Source organism: Crocodylus porosus, unplaced genomic scaffold, assembly GCF_001723895.1.
Source record: "Crocodylus porosus isolate Cpor-Errol unplaced genomic scaffold, CroPor_comp1, whole genome shotgun sequence".
NCBI classification, from domain to species: Eukaryota; Metazoa; Chordata; order Crocodylia; family Crocodylidae; genus Crocodylus; species Crocodylus porosus.
Window position 1 is genome coordinate 69,918,460 of NW_017728886.1, and position 16,295 is coordinate 69,934,754.

At 42.1% G+C, this 16,295-nt stretch overlaps 1 protein-coding gene across 1 annotated transcript in view; it reads right to left on the reverse strand.

Moving 5' to 3' along the window:
- Positions 1–16,295, reverse strand: part of NEK10 (NIMA related kinase 10) — a 196,387-nt gene that overhangs the window by 21,751 nt on the left and 158,341 nt on the right. The window contains exons 32-33 of the mRNA XM_019536158.1: positions 6,701–6,801; positions 3,189–3,299 (exon numbers count right to left, since the gene is read on the reverse strand). Coding sequence (XP_019391703.1) covers positions 3,189–3,299; positions 6,701–6,801 — 212 coding nt within the window. The remainder of the gene's footprint in view (positions 1–3,188; positions 3,300–6,700; positions 6,802–16,295) is intronic.

The following is a 16,295-nucleotide window of genomic DNA, read 5'->3' on the forward strand; positions in this document are numbered from 1 at the left end:
TGTAACAGAACAGATATTCAGTGCACATAAACCAGTTTGAAAATGGCTGAAACCAGTTTAAGATAAACCTGGTTGAATGTAGTATCAGACTTAACTGATTTGGGTCAAACCAGTTTATGCATTATCTGTCCTAAACCCCTTGCTGGTTTAAATTAAATCAGAGTCCCCCAGCATCCCGGCATGCTGTCTGGGCTGGGCAAGGCTTTCTGCTCCACAGCAGGGCTGGCTCCTCCCCTCTGCTCCCTGGCTGCAGCTCCAGCAGAGACTTGTAAGCACAGCAGGGTGTGCCTAGCTTCCCATGCGCCCCCGCTACCACTTGCTGCTTAAGCAGAGATCCCTTCCTCTTCTCTCCCATAGCATAGATTGTAGCCAGTATGTGGTATGCTAGCTAACGCTGTGTAAGGCAGATAGGACAGTGTCCGCTTAGGGCTTTTTGGAGTTAATCAACTGGTCATGCAGGTCAACTGGTAATGTCCCTGCATTCCTTCCTTTGAAAAAAGCTGTTTAAGAAGAGCTTGAACTAAGAGGCTTTGTTTTCTGATGGGGTGTTAAATGCTGATAGTGGAGCTGATAAATGCTCTGTTATCAAGCAAGGGTCAGAACCCCTCCTTAATCAGAGCATCCTGCTGAGGCATGGCCATGCCCCTCTTGGCATAGCCCTGTGGAAGGGATGGGAGGGCTGCTCTAGCGCCTCCCTGGCTTCTAGCCTGAGCCACTGCAGGCATGTGCCAGAATTTTTTCAGTCCAGAAAGGATGTCTGAGCAATTACAAAGTGATTTAACATAGCCAGGTTAAACTAACCTGCAAAGATTGAATCAATTCAGGCTCAGGCTTTTTGAATATCTGTCCCTAGTCTAGGAGGTTATTGGTGTGGAAGAATCCTCACAAGGGCATCTAGTCTAGTCCCCTACTCAAAGAAAAATTGTCCCCGACTAAAGCATCCCAGCCAAGTGTCTGTCTAACCTGCTCTTTAAAATTTCCAGGGATGGAGGTTCCATAACTTCCATAGCTAGTCTGTTCCAATGCTTGACAGTCTCATAGTCAGAATATTCTTCCTAATCTGCAAACTAATTTTTTTCTGCTTCAGTTTAAACCCACCACCATCCTCTAAAATCACCTTTCAGGTATCTGAAGACTGTTGTCAAATCTCCTCACTCTTCTCTTCTCCACACTAAATAACCCTATCTCTTTCAGCCTTTCCTCATAGGTCTTGCTTCCCAAGCCTCTAATTATTTTTGTTGCTCTCTGCTTGACTCTTTCCAATCTGTGCACATGCTTCTTGAGGTGTGAAGGCCAAAAATGGACACAGTGCTCAGGGGAGGGGTTACCAGTGCTGAGTAGAGTAGAAGAGTCACTTTCCTTGATTTGCTAGTGACACTCATTAATATAATCCAGCACACTGTTGGCTTTCTTTTACAATTAAAGCACACTGTTGGCTCATATTCAGCTTATGGTCTACTATCATCTCCAGGTACTTCTCTGCAATACTGCAACCTAGCCAGTCATTACCCAGTCTGTATTTGTGCATTGTTTGAAGACATTTTGCTGAATGCAGCAATAACTTCAATCTGAACACTATAGCTTTTTTACATTTACCTTTTTTGTGTTCTACATTACTCGTAAATTCAAAAAGAGGTTGGATAAACACCTATCTGGGGTCATGTGATCCCAGCATGTGCTCCGGCCAGTGGTAGGGGGTCAGACTAGATGATCTATTTAGGTCCCTTATGACCCCTAACTACTATGAAACTATAAGTAGAGCTAATGACTACAGTGTTATTAGCTGAAAAGTTCCATTGCCTGTAGGACAAACTGTTGTATCTTTGTAGCATCCCACAGAACCTGTGCAAATGCTATTTTTGAGTTGCTCTGAAGAGGCCAGTCCTCTTATGAGACTTTGAAGAAAAATGTTCTGAAGACTCCAGGGTATGGAACTACAAGCTCACCAGGTAAAGCATATTCCTTAATGGAACATGTCCCAGATAACACTTGAAAAATTGTGTGCTGGACTGTATGGATCTTAAGGTGCTTGCAAACCTACAGTAGTTTTAAAGTGATGACACTGACGTATTACTGACAGATTAGTCAACAATGAGTCAGGGCAATCTAGTTTTGAAGAGCATTGGGCAGCTTCAATGCTTTTTATAGATTCATGCTTTGGATAGGAAGAAGTTATTCCAAAACACCAAAAATGTTGGCAGGCTAAAAATAATTTAACTGGAGCTCACATATCACTACTTCCTTTTAAAAAGAAAGAAAAGCTAACTTTTTGCATTAAACAACTAGAGTAACAATTTGATCTTAGGACCAAATAAGAAAAGGTTAAATGATAAAAACAAACAAACAAACAATCCCATACTGTGTTTTGAAACAGTTCTTGGTAAGTATGTGAATAAAATCATATGCATATTTACATTAATAGAAGCACATTTCTGAGAATAGTGACCTAGGCAAGTATTTGTATTAGAAAAATGAATAAGCATAATTTTTCCTTTAAGAATTATGCTTAGAACTGAAAGAAAAAAGAGAGTCCATGTCATATTTGTATAAATTATATTAGTATTATCATGCTATATTATAAAATATTATTAAAGAAATTTCTGAAAACTTCTGTGTTGCTGTTTTGATCTCATGCTGTTTTGTTTTTAAATCCCTGCCTATTTCTATTCTGATCTGGTCCATGAAAAGAAACAGAAGTTCTCTGATCTCTGATGAGGTAAATTTTATGTTTTGTTGATTAACAGCTGGCTGGCTTTTCCCATTTACAATGTATGTACCAATGATCAAAGGCAAAACTTAAAACCAAACTGCATCAACTGTATATCTAATAAACCTTTGAATTTTATAAATAAAGCGAGGCTGCAGAATGTTTCTAAATATTCTCCAAAGAACTAGAAACTCGTGTTCAAAGTTCCTAGTGCTAAATAAAAACAGCTTAAGTAGACAAATTAAAGAACAATGATAAAACATAAATCATTTTAAAAATTATGAATATGCTCATGATTTTTAATATAGGTTTACAGAATCTGATGCTTATTTTCTTCAATGAAACATAAGATGAACAGGAAAAATACACACAATTGAAAACTTATTAACCTTTGGATAGCTTCTCCTCCCCATCAGTGGCATAATGCAAATACAGAAAAAGATGAAGCCCATGATGAGCAGTCAATCTTAGAATACTTTACCTTTTTAATTTCTGATTTCAAGTTGCAAGGATTGCTCTGTTGGCTGAAGAGGGATTTCTTGAATCTTTCAATGACTCTTCTTTTCAAATTGCAGTGCAAAGCCGGAGGAAGCTGAAAGAGATAGTGAAACAGCTGTTACCACAGCTCAGCTTTAATTCTTATACAGATCTCATTTTCCACAGTGGCATTATTCAAAATGGTGATTATATTGATGTTGAAGGGCTATTATGTTTAATAGAAAGAAAAAAGTACAGAATGTAAAGTGATGGCATATTGATATCTACTCTTCTGTTGACCAGTCCTATTAGTGTGGGAATATGGATTTCAGTTCACTGTGATGGGGTAGCTGCTTCCCCTGGAAAAAGCATAGATAGAGATGGCCTCATTGAGATTAAACAGTTGCAAAAACCATAGGAAAAACAGATGAGGAAGAGGACTTGCTCGGTTTGTTATCCTGAATTTGCTTGATTGAAATCAATGAAATTATATGAGGATGGAAGGCCTGATCCAATGCAAAATGAAAACAAGCCTTCAATTGGTACCTTTCTGAGGCCCAAATGTACTTCATATGAACAAGTATGCCATAACCTAGCCTTTCTGTTGTAAGCTGTATGACCCAATTTACTTGTTTGTAAAGCACCTAGGAAACTTTACTTTGCATACATACAAAAAAATATTTGATGTTCCTGTGCTTCAAATGCATTTCTTCTGTTTTTATTTGGTGTAAAAGGGGGAAAAGAGCAGAAATATATTCCATTAAGTATAAAAGAAGGAACTTCTGAACTTTCTTCCTTATGAAGGATGAAATCTTTTTCTGTTTGAGTTTTTAAATCACTTTTATGCCTCAATTGCTGGCAAGCCCTCCTGTCAGGACAGTTCTTCTTATTCATATCTGTCATAATTTCAGTGTTATAGCCTCCTTTAACATATATTACACTTTGGGTTTGATTTTCTACTGCCTTTACTTATATAATCTTATGCATCAGTAGACAGTGTTTGGAAAACTCTGATTTGGTAGCATTTTACATACACTTTGTAATCACTATGCATTGATATAAAAGAATAGGAATCAGGTTCCTTGTTTCAGAACTGAATCAGACTGAAATGTCATAGATGGATGTCCTACAATACTTCATAGATTAATATGAAGAAACAACATTTTGTCTATACAAGAAAGGCTGGGCTATTGTGGACCAGTATTTCCATCACTGCCACGTAAGCTAGTAAAAAGTCTCTTTCCTCTCTCGCATTGTTGTTATACTGCAGTAAACCAGAAAGCCTCAGCTGGTTTTACTGGCATTATTCCTGATTTATCTTAGTGAACCTGGGTGCATCTACAGGTGCGATTAACATGCAGCAATAAATTCCAGCTGCAGTTTATTGCTCCTGAGCACCATGTTTGAATGTGTACCCAGGACCACAGCATGCTGAGCTTGGTTGGAGTTGCACTGGCTGGCAGGGGCCCCAGGGGGTTAGCCTGCTTCAGGCAGGCCACACACTGAAGCACCCTCGTGCCCCAGCCAGCCCTGTCAGTGTCTATATGTGCGTTGCTGTGCATTAAATAACTCCACCATAGGATAGTACTTGTAAACTCCTATGGTGGAGTTTATTAGTTTACTGTGACCTGATAGGGCCACACATGTAGACCCTGAGATGTTTACTGTGGATCCAGTTAGTGAGCTGCGCAGTAAACATCTCATGTAGACGCTCCCACTGAGATCAGAATTGGATCCCAAATATGAAGAGCTTCAGTAGAACCAGTTGCATGCAAGCTTTCTGTTGAGACACATGTAGCTCTTTTTTCACTTAGAAAATATCTTGCACCTGTTGTGTTGTAAGGCAATCAGACACTGAATGCTCCTAACCCTATAAGTAAGTACAAGCAAATGATGTGATATGAGCTAATCACAGCTACCTGGATGTATTGGGGGCATTCTGAAATACAGGGGGTAAAGGATGAGTCAGCTGCATTTAAAAATAACAAGTTGTCTCAGCTGCTGGGATTTGATTCTAGTTTCTATTTTCATGAAATCAGATGTCAGATCAGTGAAAATAAGGCTGGGGTTTTACATAATGCTTTTTAAAAAGCTTCCTCTTACATTATTTTTTTCACAGATCAGACTGAGACCTGTTTCCATGGAAACAAGATTGGAAAGGCTGCTGGCAGGCCAGAACCAACAGTAAGATATTTTCCCTTGTAAACTTCAGTTTCTGTTTGTCAGCTGAGGTCTTCAATTGAGAATTTTAAAAACCAGCAACATGTTTTAAGTTTGCTCTACCTCTTATTTGCAAGAAAACAAACAAATATTGGGAGTCTCAGAGACTAGTTATAAGTATGGAGCCTTTCTTCTCTAGGGCCCTATTTTGAATTCAGCCCACATGGAAAGGCATCAAAGTTCACCTGTGGACTATCTGAAGTGAGTGTGATGGGTACAGCTCACTCTCAGTTATCATGTATAACAAGGACCTACAGTAACCACAATGGACGCAAATTAATGTGGCCATCTGAGAACAAGAGGCCTGGATCTTCATAGGCACAGAGACTGAAACACACTCTTCACCTCCGGAGGTGCACCCTGGCTATAGGGCAGAGCACTCTGGCAAGGTCTCTGTTATTAAAGTAAATCAATTCATTTTATAAAAAAAAAATGAGATACTTCTTTGGCCACAAGAATTTTCCTCCAGCATTTTCCTCCATTGACAGATCTAATGATTTCAAGGATGTGAAATAAGTTAACAAGTCCCTTTACATCAGATATACATAAATTCAGTTTGGCTGTTCAGCTTTAAAAGGAAATTGCATCAAATTGGCTCAGCAATCTGCTAGCTCCCGTGGTGATAAACACCTCTTGCCAAATATAAACTGTTAATTTTGGAGGGTAATATGGCATTTATTTAAAATTAGAAATTTTAAGCATATCTAATGTATGGTAGCCATCTTCCTGGAGAGCAAAACCATTTGTTACAATTGCAGTAATGAGAGCACACTCTTAAGTTTCAGACTAGTTCTAGTTTTACTTTAGTATCACTTTAAAATTACAACTTTTACTATTTAACTTACTCTTTACTTCTCTAATAAGCATTAAGTCTGAACAGAAATTACATTTAAGTTTCAATATATTTAAGCTAACTAATGCAGTAGGAACTGCACTACTCTGTCAGAAACCTTAGGAAAGTAATATGAACACTGCACTTTATGAATTCTTTGAGTCAGTATTTTATATTAAGTTATTTAAAATACAATATTCATATTGCTGATATGACAAAATATTATAAAAAGGAATAACTATAATCCATTTTCTCAGGTAAGCCCGTGTATTTTTTAATATAGCTCTATTATTACCATCTTCTATATACCAATATTCAAGGTTATTTTTTATTTAAATTAAACACTTTTAAACACCACACCATCTGTAAAAATATCAAGTTCTGTTCACTCCACATTACCACCATACTGACAACAGCAAACAACTAAAAAAGATGGAGTGTTGTGAAGAAGCAGCAGTGCATACCTGAGTGATGAAGATAATTTTGTGCAGCTGAATGAGAATCTGCTGAATGGGGTCACTGATCTGACGCACCTTCCTCTGTGACACAGCAATTCCTGCAGATGCTGTAGAAGATAATGCTACAATCAGGAGGGAGAGCCCATTTTGTTTCTTTTTCAGCACATATTAGTTTTGTGCACTGATTATTAAAAATACAGCTTCTATGTGATATCTAGACAACAAATTCCTGTTCTTTTTAATCTCTGCTTTGCTTTCCCAATACTATTCCAGTTTGATTTACTTCCGATGACACAAAATGATGAACGGTTAATATGAAAATCTTACAATGTTGGTAATCTTATTATTAATATATTCTGGAAGCAAAATCCCTTGGTTTTGCTACATCTTCTTTGATACTTTCAAATGAAATTCTTATTTGGGTAAATGGGAGGAAAAAATGTATTTTACTACTCAGAAAAGTCTTACCGACTTTACATAAGGGATAACTTTAAAACATTATAAACACTCATTTTAAATGTGACTTTCTGTTATTTTGTATACAGATTAACATATGCCCCTTTGCTTTCAAAAAATTTGTTGCAGTTAGCTAAATCAATCTCTTTTTCCTTAAAGCATACTATAACATCTTATGTAAATAGTTTGGAAATAGCCTTTTCACAGAATAGCTATGCTCCCACCTATAGTAACCATGGCTAGGGACAGACATTCAAAAAGCCTAAGCCTGAATTGATTTAATCTTTGCAGATTAGTCTAACCTGGCTAGGCTGAACTGGTTTGTAACTGAACAGACATTCTCTCTGAATTGAGGAAATTCAGGCACATGCCTGCAGTGGCTCAGGCTAGAAACCGGTGGGTGCTAGAGCCGCCCTCCCTTCCCTTCTATAGTGCTGAACTGATGGGGGCCAGGCCCCAACAGGACTATCTGATCAGGGCGGTCTGCCTGCACCATCCCAAGCTTTTCCCCAGCTTGCTGCTCAAAGGGCAGGAGTGTTGCCAGATGCCAGCTCCAAGTTAGCACTCTGAGGCAAGGGTGTGTGTGCAATGCATGCATTTGTTGATGATACGGAGCTTTTCAATCTCCCTCCCTTCTTCTTTATACTGTCTGCAACAAATTGACAGACAAGTAAGCCAGCAGGGAGATGATGACAGTATTTATTAAGGCTGTGCAAAGCTTTGATAGCCAACTTGATTCAGAGGAGACTCAGCCTGATTCAGTGGTCAAATCTCTGAATCTGGATTGAACTGAGAGACCACTTAAAAGGTCTGAATTGAATTGGAAGCCTCCAAATCAATTCAGAAAAGATTTGGTGCCGCTTTGGAGATTTTGCCATAGACCAAACAGGCAGCAGTCCTTACCAGACCAGACACAGCTGCCTTCAGCTGGTAAATCTGTTATAGGAGGGAAGATGGGAAAGGGTGTGAGGGAGGGAGGGATTGAGGCTGGGGCCGGGGCTGAGACATGCTGCCCAACCAGGGCGCGGGGACACGGGATGTGGGTGTGGCAATGCTGAAAGTAGGGGCTATGCCTTGATGCTGCTTACCCAGCCAGGGGTGGAGGGGTGTGATGCAGGTATGGCTTGCTCTGGGCAGAAGGGGGGCAAGTGGCAGCAGGGCATAACCCCTACTCTTAGCACCACTGTGCCCGCATCCAGTACCCCCCATGCCCTGACTGGGAAAGTGGCGGCAGCACTCATATCCCATGCTCTCTGCCCTGGCTAGGCAAATGGAAGCATTGCCTGTCCCCCTGCCCTGGCTGGGCAAGTAGTGGCAGTACCTGCCCCCGCTGTAAAGCCTGCTGCTTGTCCAACTGGGGGTGGGGGGGTGCAGGATGAAGGTGCTACCACTGCTTGTTCAGGCAGGGCAGGGGGCATGAGATGTGGGCATGGCAGCACTGGGAGCAGAAGCTATGCCCTGCTGCCTCTTGCCCCCTTCTGCCTAGAGTGACCCAAGCCTGCAAGGCTAGGCAAAAAGCAGCAGAGCATAGGCCCTGCTCCCAGCACTGCCACACCTGCATCCTGCACCCCACCCACCCCCCTTCTTCCTCCCTGGCTGGGCAGCTTGTCTCAGCCCCAATTTCTCCCTCCCCCATACCCCTTCCCTTTCTCCTCTGCCCACCACAAGAGACTTACCAGCAGGATGCAGTGGTGTCCAGCATGGTGAGGACGGTTGCCTGTTTAGCCTATAGCTAAATCTCCAAAACAGTGTCAAATCTTCAGATCTGATTTGGCCAAATCAAATCAGGACAGTGATTCGAATCTCCAAATCAGATCACTGTCCCTCCAAATTGGCCAAATTCAAATCTGAAGCAAATACTTGCCACTTTGCACAGGCCTAATATTTATCACCTCATCAACCAAACAATAACCTCTCTCCATTAGTTCAAATTCTTCTTAAACAGCTGACCTGTCCTAACAGCCCTAAGCGGTCACTGTTCTGTCTGCTTGTCCCAGTGAAATTGGAGACACTCACATACAGAAACACCTCTCAGCATTAGCTAGCATACCACAAGCCTAGGGTCTATGGGGCTGGGATCTGTGCTGTGGGAGATAGGAGAGAGGGCAGGGGAGATCCCTACTTGTCCAGCAAGGAGTGGGGGTGGGTAAGGCAGGGGGAAGCCAGGCAGAACCTGCTGTGCTTGCAAGTCTCTGATGGAGCTCCAGCCAGGGAGCAGAGGGGAGGGGGGCCAGTTCTGCTGTGGCGCACAGAGCCCTGCCCAGCCCAGGAAGCATGTCGGGATGCTGGGGTGTCTGGTTTATCTTAAACCAGCAAGGGGTCTGGAACAGACATTGCATAAACTGGTTTGAACTAATTCAGTTAAGTCTGATACTACATTCAGCCAGGTTTATCTCAAACTGATTTCAGCCATTTTCAAGCTGGTTTATGTGCACCAAGTGTCTGTTTCATTACAGGTTTAAACAAGTTTCTGATTGTGTAAGCCGATTTATGTGTAATGTCTATACCTAGCCCATATGTTAATTTGTAACATTTGGTTCCAAGTGTCGCAGAACCTACTTTTGAGAACACTTCCATGAGAATGGAAGAGAGACCCAAGAATCTCCCCATACTGTCCCCTTCCCTTTCTAACTCAAAGAAAAAGAGTAACTACCCCTTGTCAGAATTTCCTTTTCCTACCAGATATCATTCTAGCTTATGCAAAAAATTGATTAAGGAAAAGATATTCTTCATGATCTAAAGAATAACATCCTAGTAAGCTTATTAATAAACTGCTAGCATATATCACACGTACCATATTTACTCAAATACAAGACAAGGTCTTTTCCCTCAATCAGGATTGGGGGGAAAAAGCCGCTCTCATCTTATATTTGCATCCAAAGAAATCTCATTAATGACATTGTCTATCATTAAATTGCTACCAAAAGCAGTATGTGCTCAGTAAAGGAAACCAATTATGAATTTGATTAAATGCTGCCAGCACTGAGTATGACTATAAAAATCAGCCCATATTGGGCAAACGTATTGATGGGAAGTTAGCAGAAGAATAGGTTAGCGTAGTCCATCTGAATAAGATATATGGTAGTGCTCAATAGGTGCTGCCCCCCCTCAGTGCCGACTCTTTTTCAAGTCATGGTTAGCCACTACATTGAATACCTTACAACTTCCTCTTAACTCTCACAGCTGAGCCATGCCTTTCTTTCACATTTCCAGTAAGTGGAAATAATTCCTCACAAGCCTTAAATGTCCAACAAACATCATCAAACAGGGCCCCAAACAGTTCACCCAGAACCCCTTTGTCACCCTCTCTCTCAACCTGCGATATATAATTAATGTGGTCTCCACGTCTGTAAGGTAGAGTTGGACCAGACTACCCTGTAACTCATCTGCATATCAATTTTTTGAGGATCCCGGGACTCATGATAAGAACACCTGGTTCCAGTCATGAGTGGGAGGCTAAGTGGCACATAAATCCTTTGTGGAGGGTATCTGGAGTATTCATACATACTAAGCAGTGCTGAGCTACAGGGCCTTGAAGTGCTGTTGACTCTGCCCAGCCCAATGAGTTATATGGTAATTCATAAATCTTTTGGCTCTGGATTAATATCATGCAGTTTGTACTATGTATACTTAGTTTGTACATAGTTTGTAGGTAGAAAAGTGCAGCTTAAAAGTGTGCTTATGGAATACCTGTGCTAAAACTTGCAATAGTTTTTAAAAAAGGTAAAATGCATCAATTCTAGATGACCTAATTTATTTACATACAAATTACTACAGGTAAGTTTATTTCAAAGTCAGTGGCCTCTTACTTCCATGTGCTTGGGGACAGCAGGGTCTGGCAGTAACAAGAGTGGGAAGGGGCTGCAGGGGGAAGAGGGCAAGGAGGCTTGCCCACATTTGTTTTCTCTGCTGTCGCAGTGGGAGAAGGACAAACTCAAGGCAAACCTCCAATAATTAGATTCTGTACCTAGAAATTAATAACAAATGCATAATTTTTCCATATATAGAATCTAATGATTGGTGGGCCATCTTATATTTGAGTAAATAAGGTATTATGAAGAAAAATAGATCCTCAGCAAAATTTAATGTTATAAAGCAGGGAACAGGCTCCATTCCATAACTGTGAGGCAGGGGCTGGGAACTATCCTGGTCAGAGGCAGGTTCCAGCCCTATGCTCTGATTGGGAGATAGAGGCACAGGGCTTGGAAAGAACTGCTGGGGTGAGGTAGGTCCCAGCCCCTGCCCCAATCTGCCAGTGGGACAACCATCCATAAACTAGCTGCTAGATGCCCCACCAGTGGATCGGGGCAAGGGGCTAGGACCTGCCCCTCCCCTGCAGCTCTTTCCAAGTCCCCTGCCCCTGACCAGGGAGCCAGAGCCAGGAGCTCCCTGCTGCTGGGGCAAAGGAACATTGTCTGCACCTGGCAACAGACAGGCCCTGGGAGGAGGATGTAATGTCCCACCTCAACCAGGAGACAAATATTTCCTGGCCTGGTACTCCTGCCAGCCCCTGGGCTAGCACTGAAGGGGAGCCTGGTGCTGGCAGTGGCCCAATGCAAGATCCCAGGAAGCAGGAGCAATTTGCTGCCAATCTGCTCTTGCTTCCCTACATGTATAGATGCTTGCCCAGGAGTGTTTACTCTCAAGTATTTTGGTCATGAATAAACTGATCCCAGACCAAATTCATGTGTAGATGTGCCCTGTATGTATGTGTATGCATATATAGGACATATATTTATACATATTCAATTTACACATCTAGACATAAATGCAAGTCTATATAACACATGCACTGCAGCAGCCACTTGTTAGAAGCATGGACACACTTGTGGAGAAGGAGGTCCCATGACAAGCTAGATAAGCTGGTAAGAATTAAAAGCTGGACAGCACAGGTAAAAATTAATAAGTAAGTGCATTAATGTCAAAATGGTTACGTTAAAGGCTAAGTAAGTGTTGAATTTTAGAATGATAAGTATATTTCAGCAATGTTTTTGGCACATTTGCATGGCGATGGGGTATTTCATGGCAATATGCTAACTTAATGCCATATGGAATTTAGAGGTTGTTGCCATAGATTTTGATTCCATTAAGCCAGTTCTCAATCTTTTTAGACTCAGAAAGTGACAGCTCTTAGCTTTTGTTCATATTCTGATTACAGAAAAATAACAGAGCAAGTCTTCTCCTGCAAATAACTCAAAAAGGTTAGAATGTTTGTGACTCTGTGGATTCCTATTTGAAATTTCTGGGTTTCTCTTCTGAATCATGAGTGAGTGCTTGCATACCTAATAGTGTGTGGTACCCTGCAGCACCATTAAAAGGATCTCATGGCAACCTGGTTGAGAATCTGCATTAAGCTCCACTGCATGAAGCACCAACAAAGTCTCTGTCTTGAAGTTAGTTTATATTTATAGCCAAGTCCTTTATGTTATTGCTGGAGGGAAAGGAACATGTTTCCCCACTTAACGCAGCTACCATTAAGAAAAGCCCAATGAAGATAACAACCAGTGTTGCCTGATGGAAACTCAGCCAGCTCCTATGTATATCTTCCACTTAGTGCTGCCATTCTGTAGGTTATTCAGGGGGAGGATGTGGGGAGAGGAGTAGCAGCCTATTTTCTTTTGTTTTTGTGTTGTCAATTTTTGCTTGTTGCTTATGTATTTTAAGTTATGCTGTAGTCTGAGCAGCTTGTCATTGAGCACTTCATTAATAATATTGTAATTTTCTATGGATTTAGTTTCACAAGTTTACTCTGTTTCATTGGGCGTGTGTAGACAAAAGGGGGGCCCTAAATTGAAGCAGTGGGTTTTTAAAAACACCACTTCAATTTAGGGCTGATTAAACCCCCATGTCATGCACACACCCCACTGACTTACCTTCCTCTCTTGCGGGGAGGGGAAGGAGAGCTGCCAGCAGGTGGAGCAGTCTCTGGGCTGCAGGGGGAGGCTGGTGCTTCTCTCCATGGCAACGGTGACCCTGCCCACAGACACCCGGCTCAGGCAGTCCCAGGGGGCACTGCAGCTACAGAGGGAAGCACCAGGCTCCCACACAGCTCAGGCAGGCAGTCTTGGCGGGGTGGGGGAAGAGGGAAATTTAAAAAAAAAATCAGGCTCACTGCTTTTCTTGGGCGGAGCCTGCTTTCCTGGGCTACTGCCAGGCTGCCTGCAGAGCCTCTGAGCTACACAGAGCCTGGTGCTTCACTCCACAGCTGTAGGGGCAGCAAACTAAAACTCCTCAAGTCATTTAAGGTGCATTACATTGCCAAATTTCCTACAGCAGCTGGAATTAATGAGCAATACACCAACCGCGGTGTGCAAACACCGACACCATTAAAGTGGTGCAAAAGCATTTAGCCCACTTTGAAGTGTTGTGCGCACATGCCTCTCATTTTGTCAACACATGGCCATGGTGTTTAACTATAGCAGATTCATACAAATAGAGTTATATTCACTTATTGGTGCACAAAGATAACTGGCTATAAAAATCTTTTCAAACTTTCAAATATTGCACTAGTGGAATATTGATGTAAAAAAGGTGAATACACATGATACAGATGATACACATGTATCTGTGTGTGTGTGTGTGTGTGTGTGTGTGTGTGTGTGTGTGTGTGTGTGGTGAGACGTATATATATCTCATTGGCCAAGTACAGGAGTTAGGTGTCTACCAGAAGAACTGCTGTTCTCCCAGTAGAAACTATGAGTGTACAAGCTTTCAATTTTTCCTAGGGGAAACATGCCCCTTCCAGGAGAAAGATCTTCAGAGCAGTGTGGGGCAAAGTGGGAGCATTTTGCTACATTGGCAAGCATAGGCAAAGGGTAGGGGATGAATGGGGGGGCATATGCCCCCCTTGAGATGGGCCCTCACTGGCTAGAGAGTGGGAGTGCTTAGTGAAGCACCAGCTGGTGCCCCTCCTGAGACTGGCATTGGCTGGCACTGAGAAGCATCGGCAGCACTGAGAGAAGTGCCTGTGAAATATGAATTTTCATTTCCACCTGGGAGAAATTTTACAATCTCTGCATTCTTCTATGCTTGAAGAAGGGCGCATGTACATGAAAGCTGGCAAACAAAGATTTTTTTTGCAAATATCTAGTTGGTTTAATAAAAGATATCACCTCCAGCAAGAGTTCTGATTCCTTTTGCCTGTAGACCACCATGGCTACAACCTGTATCCAGAAAATATACTAGGCAGACATACAAAGCCAAATGGACGAGAGAGTTATGCTTTCTGCTTCAACACTTCCAACGTTATTCTTGTGCCCTCGTGTAGTGTGTTAAAATGATGTTTCATCAGGAGTCTGCTGTAGGTTCCCTAGTTGTCTGATATTTTTTTCCATTGATTCCTATGAGGTAAATGCCTAAATCTCCTTAATATTTGTCCTGTAAGAAGAACATTTCATATTGTTCCTTTGGCCTGAAACAGAAAATCTTCATTTACTAGCTAAAAAATAACTTCAAGATCCTTTATAATTTGCTCCTTCACATCTGCAATGAAATATCTAATTAGCCATAGACAGCTTGATAACAAATAGCCAATTCAATACATTCTAAAATTAACTAGTATTACTTAGGAAGACACTAAGGGGATTATATTAAATCCAGGTTTATGGACTGTACAGTAAGAAGTTAACTATGCTTCATTAATTAAAGAGTCATATGCACCTACCAGTTGAACCAAAAAGGCATAATAATTGGCTTGTGCTCCAGGGAAAAATATTAATTTAAACTTTAGGGATCAGAAGAAAAAATACTGCTGACCAAGCTTTATATTATTTTAAAGCAATAAAGCCTGCAAGTATATATCAGGTATTCTGCAAACTAAAATTATTGGGTCACAGAGAACATTATTGATTTAATATATAGCAATTAAAAATATTACAGGGCCTGAGTCTCATTTATTTAAGGCCCTTTTTATGTCGCCAGAGTAGAAGGCAGGAGCTGTAATGTAAATCAGATCCAGGATCTTTAATTCTTATATTGTAAAGCAATTATAGTGTATTTATTAGGGGTGTGAGAGGTGGGCAGTATTCAATTTGGATTCAGATTCAGCCTGATTCAGGAGACAGTGATTTGATTCGCTGATTTGGATCACTGTCTTGATTCTGTCTGGCCAAATCTGAATCTGAAGATGCAATTCTGATTCAGAGAATCATTGATTCAGCCATAGACACAGCTTTAAATCATTTTTCTACATACCTCGAGGTACCAGGCGCAGCTCGTGAATGCTGAGAGGGTGGGGCAGATGGTGTGTCCCATAGGAGTGTGTGGGGGGGGTCCCCTGCGTACTTGACAGTGGACCCGGAAGCCCCCAGAGACCCAGGAGGCACCAGTCACTGAGCTGGGGGCAGGGTGGTCCCCTGTGTGCTTCACAGCAGACCCGGAAGTGGACTGGAAGTACTTCTGGTCCACTTCCAAGTCTGCCACTGAGTGCATGGGAGAACCCACCACGCTCCCATGGGACGCTCCATCTGCCCCCCTCCCTCAGTATTCACAAGCCAGACCTGGTACCTTGAGATATGTAAAAAAAAGCATATAATGCTGTGTCAATGGCCGAATTGTTGAATCTCTCCGAATCTATTCAGAGGCTTCTGATTTGATTCGGAGAGGTTAATGGGTCTCCTGATTTGGTTTGAATTCAGAGATTCAGCCTCTAAATTGAGCCAAATCTCCCCCAAGTCAGTGATTGAAGCTTTGCACAGCCCTAGTATTTACTCAATTAGAAGACAAGGTTTCCCCCAATTTAGCATGGGGGGGAAAGCCCCTCATCTTACAATTCAGCCCAATAAGCAGTGGGAGGGCCAGGCAGCTGCTACAATTCTGGCTTCAATTCTTGGTTGGCCTAGGCTGGGGCCTGCACCACTTCTCTCCTTCCCCCACTGCTGCATTCCTCTTTACCTTTGCTCCGTGCTGGTCCCATGGCAGCAGTGCTGGCCCTGTGCTACTGCTTTGGGGCTAGACTGGAGCCATACTCTATGCCCATGCTGCAGCAGGGACCTCACCTGCCAGTGCACAGCATAGATTTCATAGACATTAGGGCGGGAAGGGACCTCAGGAGATCATAGAGTCCAGCCCCTGCCCAATGGGCAAGAAGTCAGCTGGGGTCATAGGATCCCAGCAAGATAAGCATCCAATTTACTCTTGAAGGTGT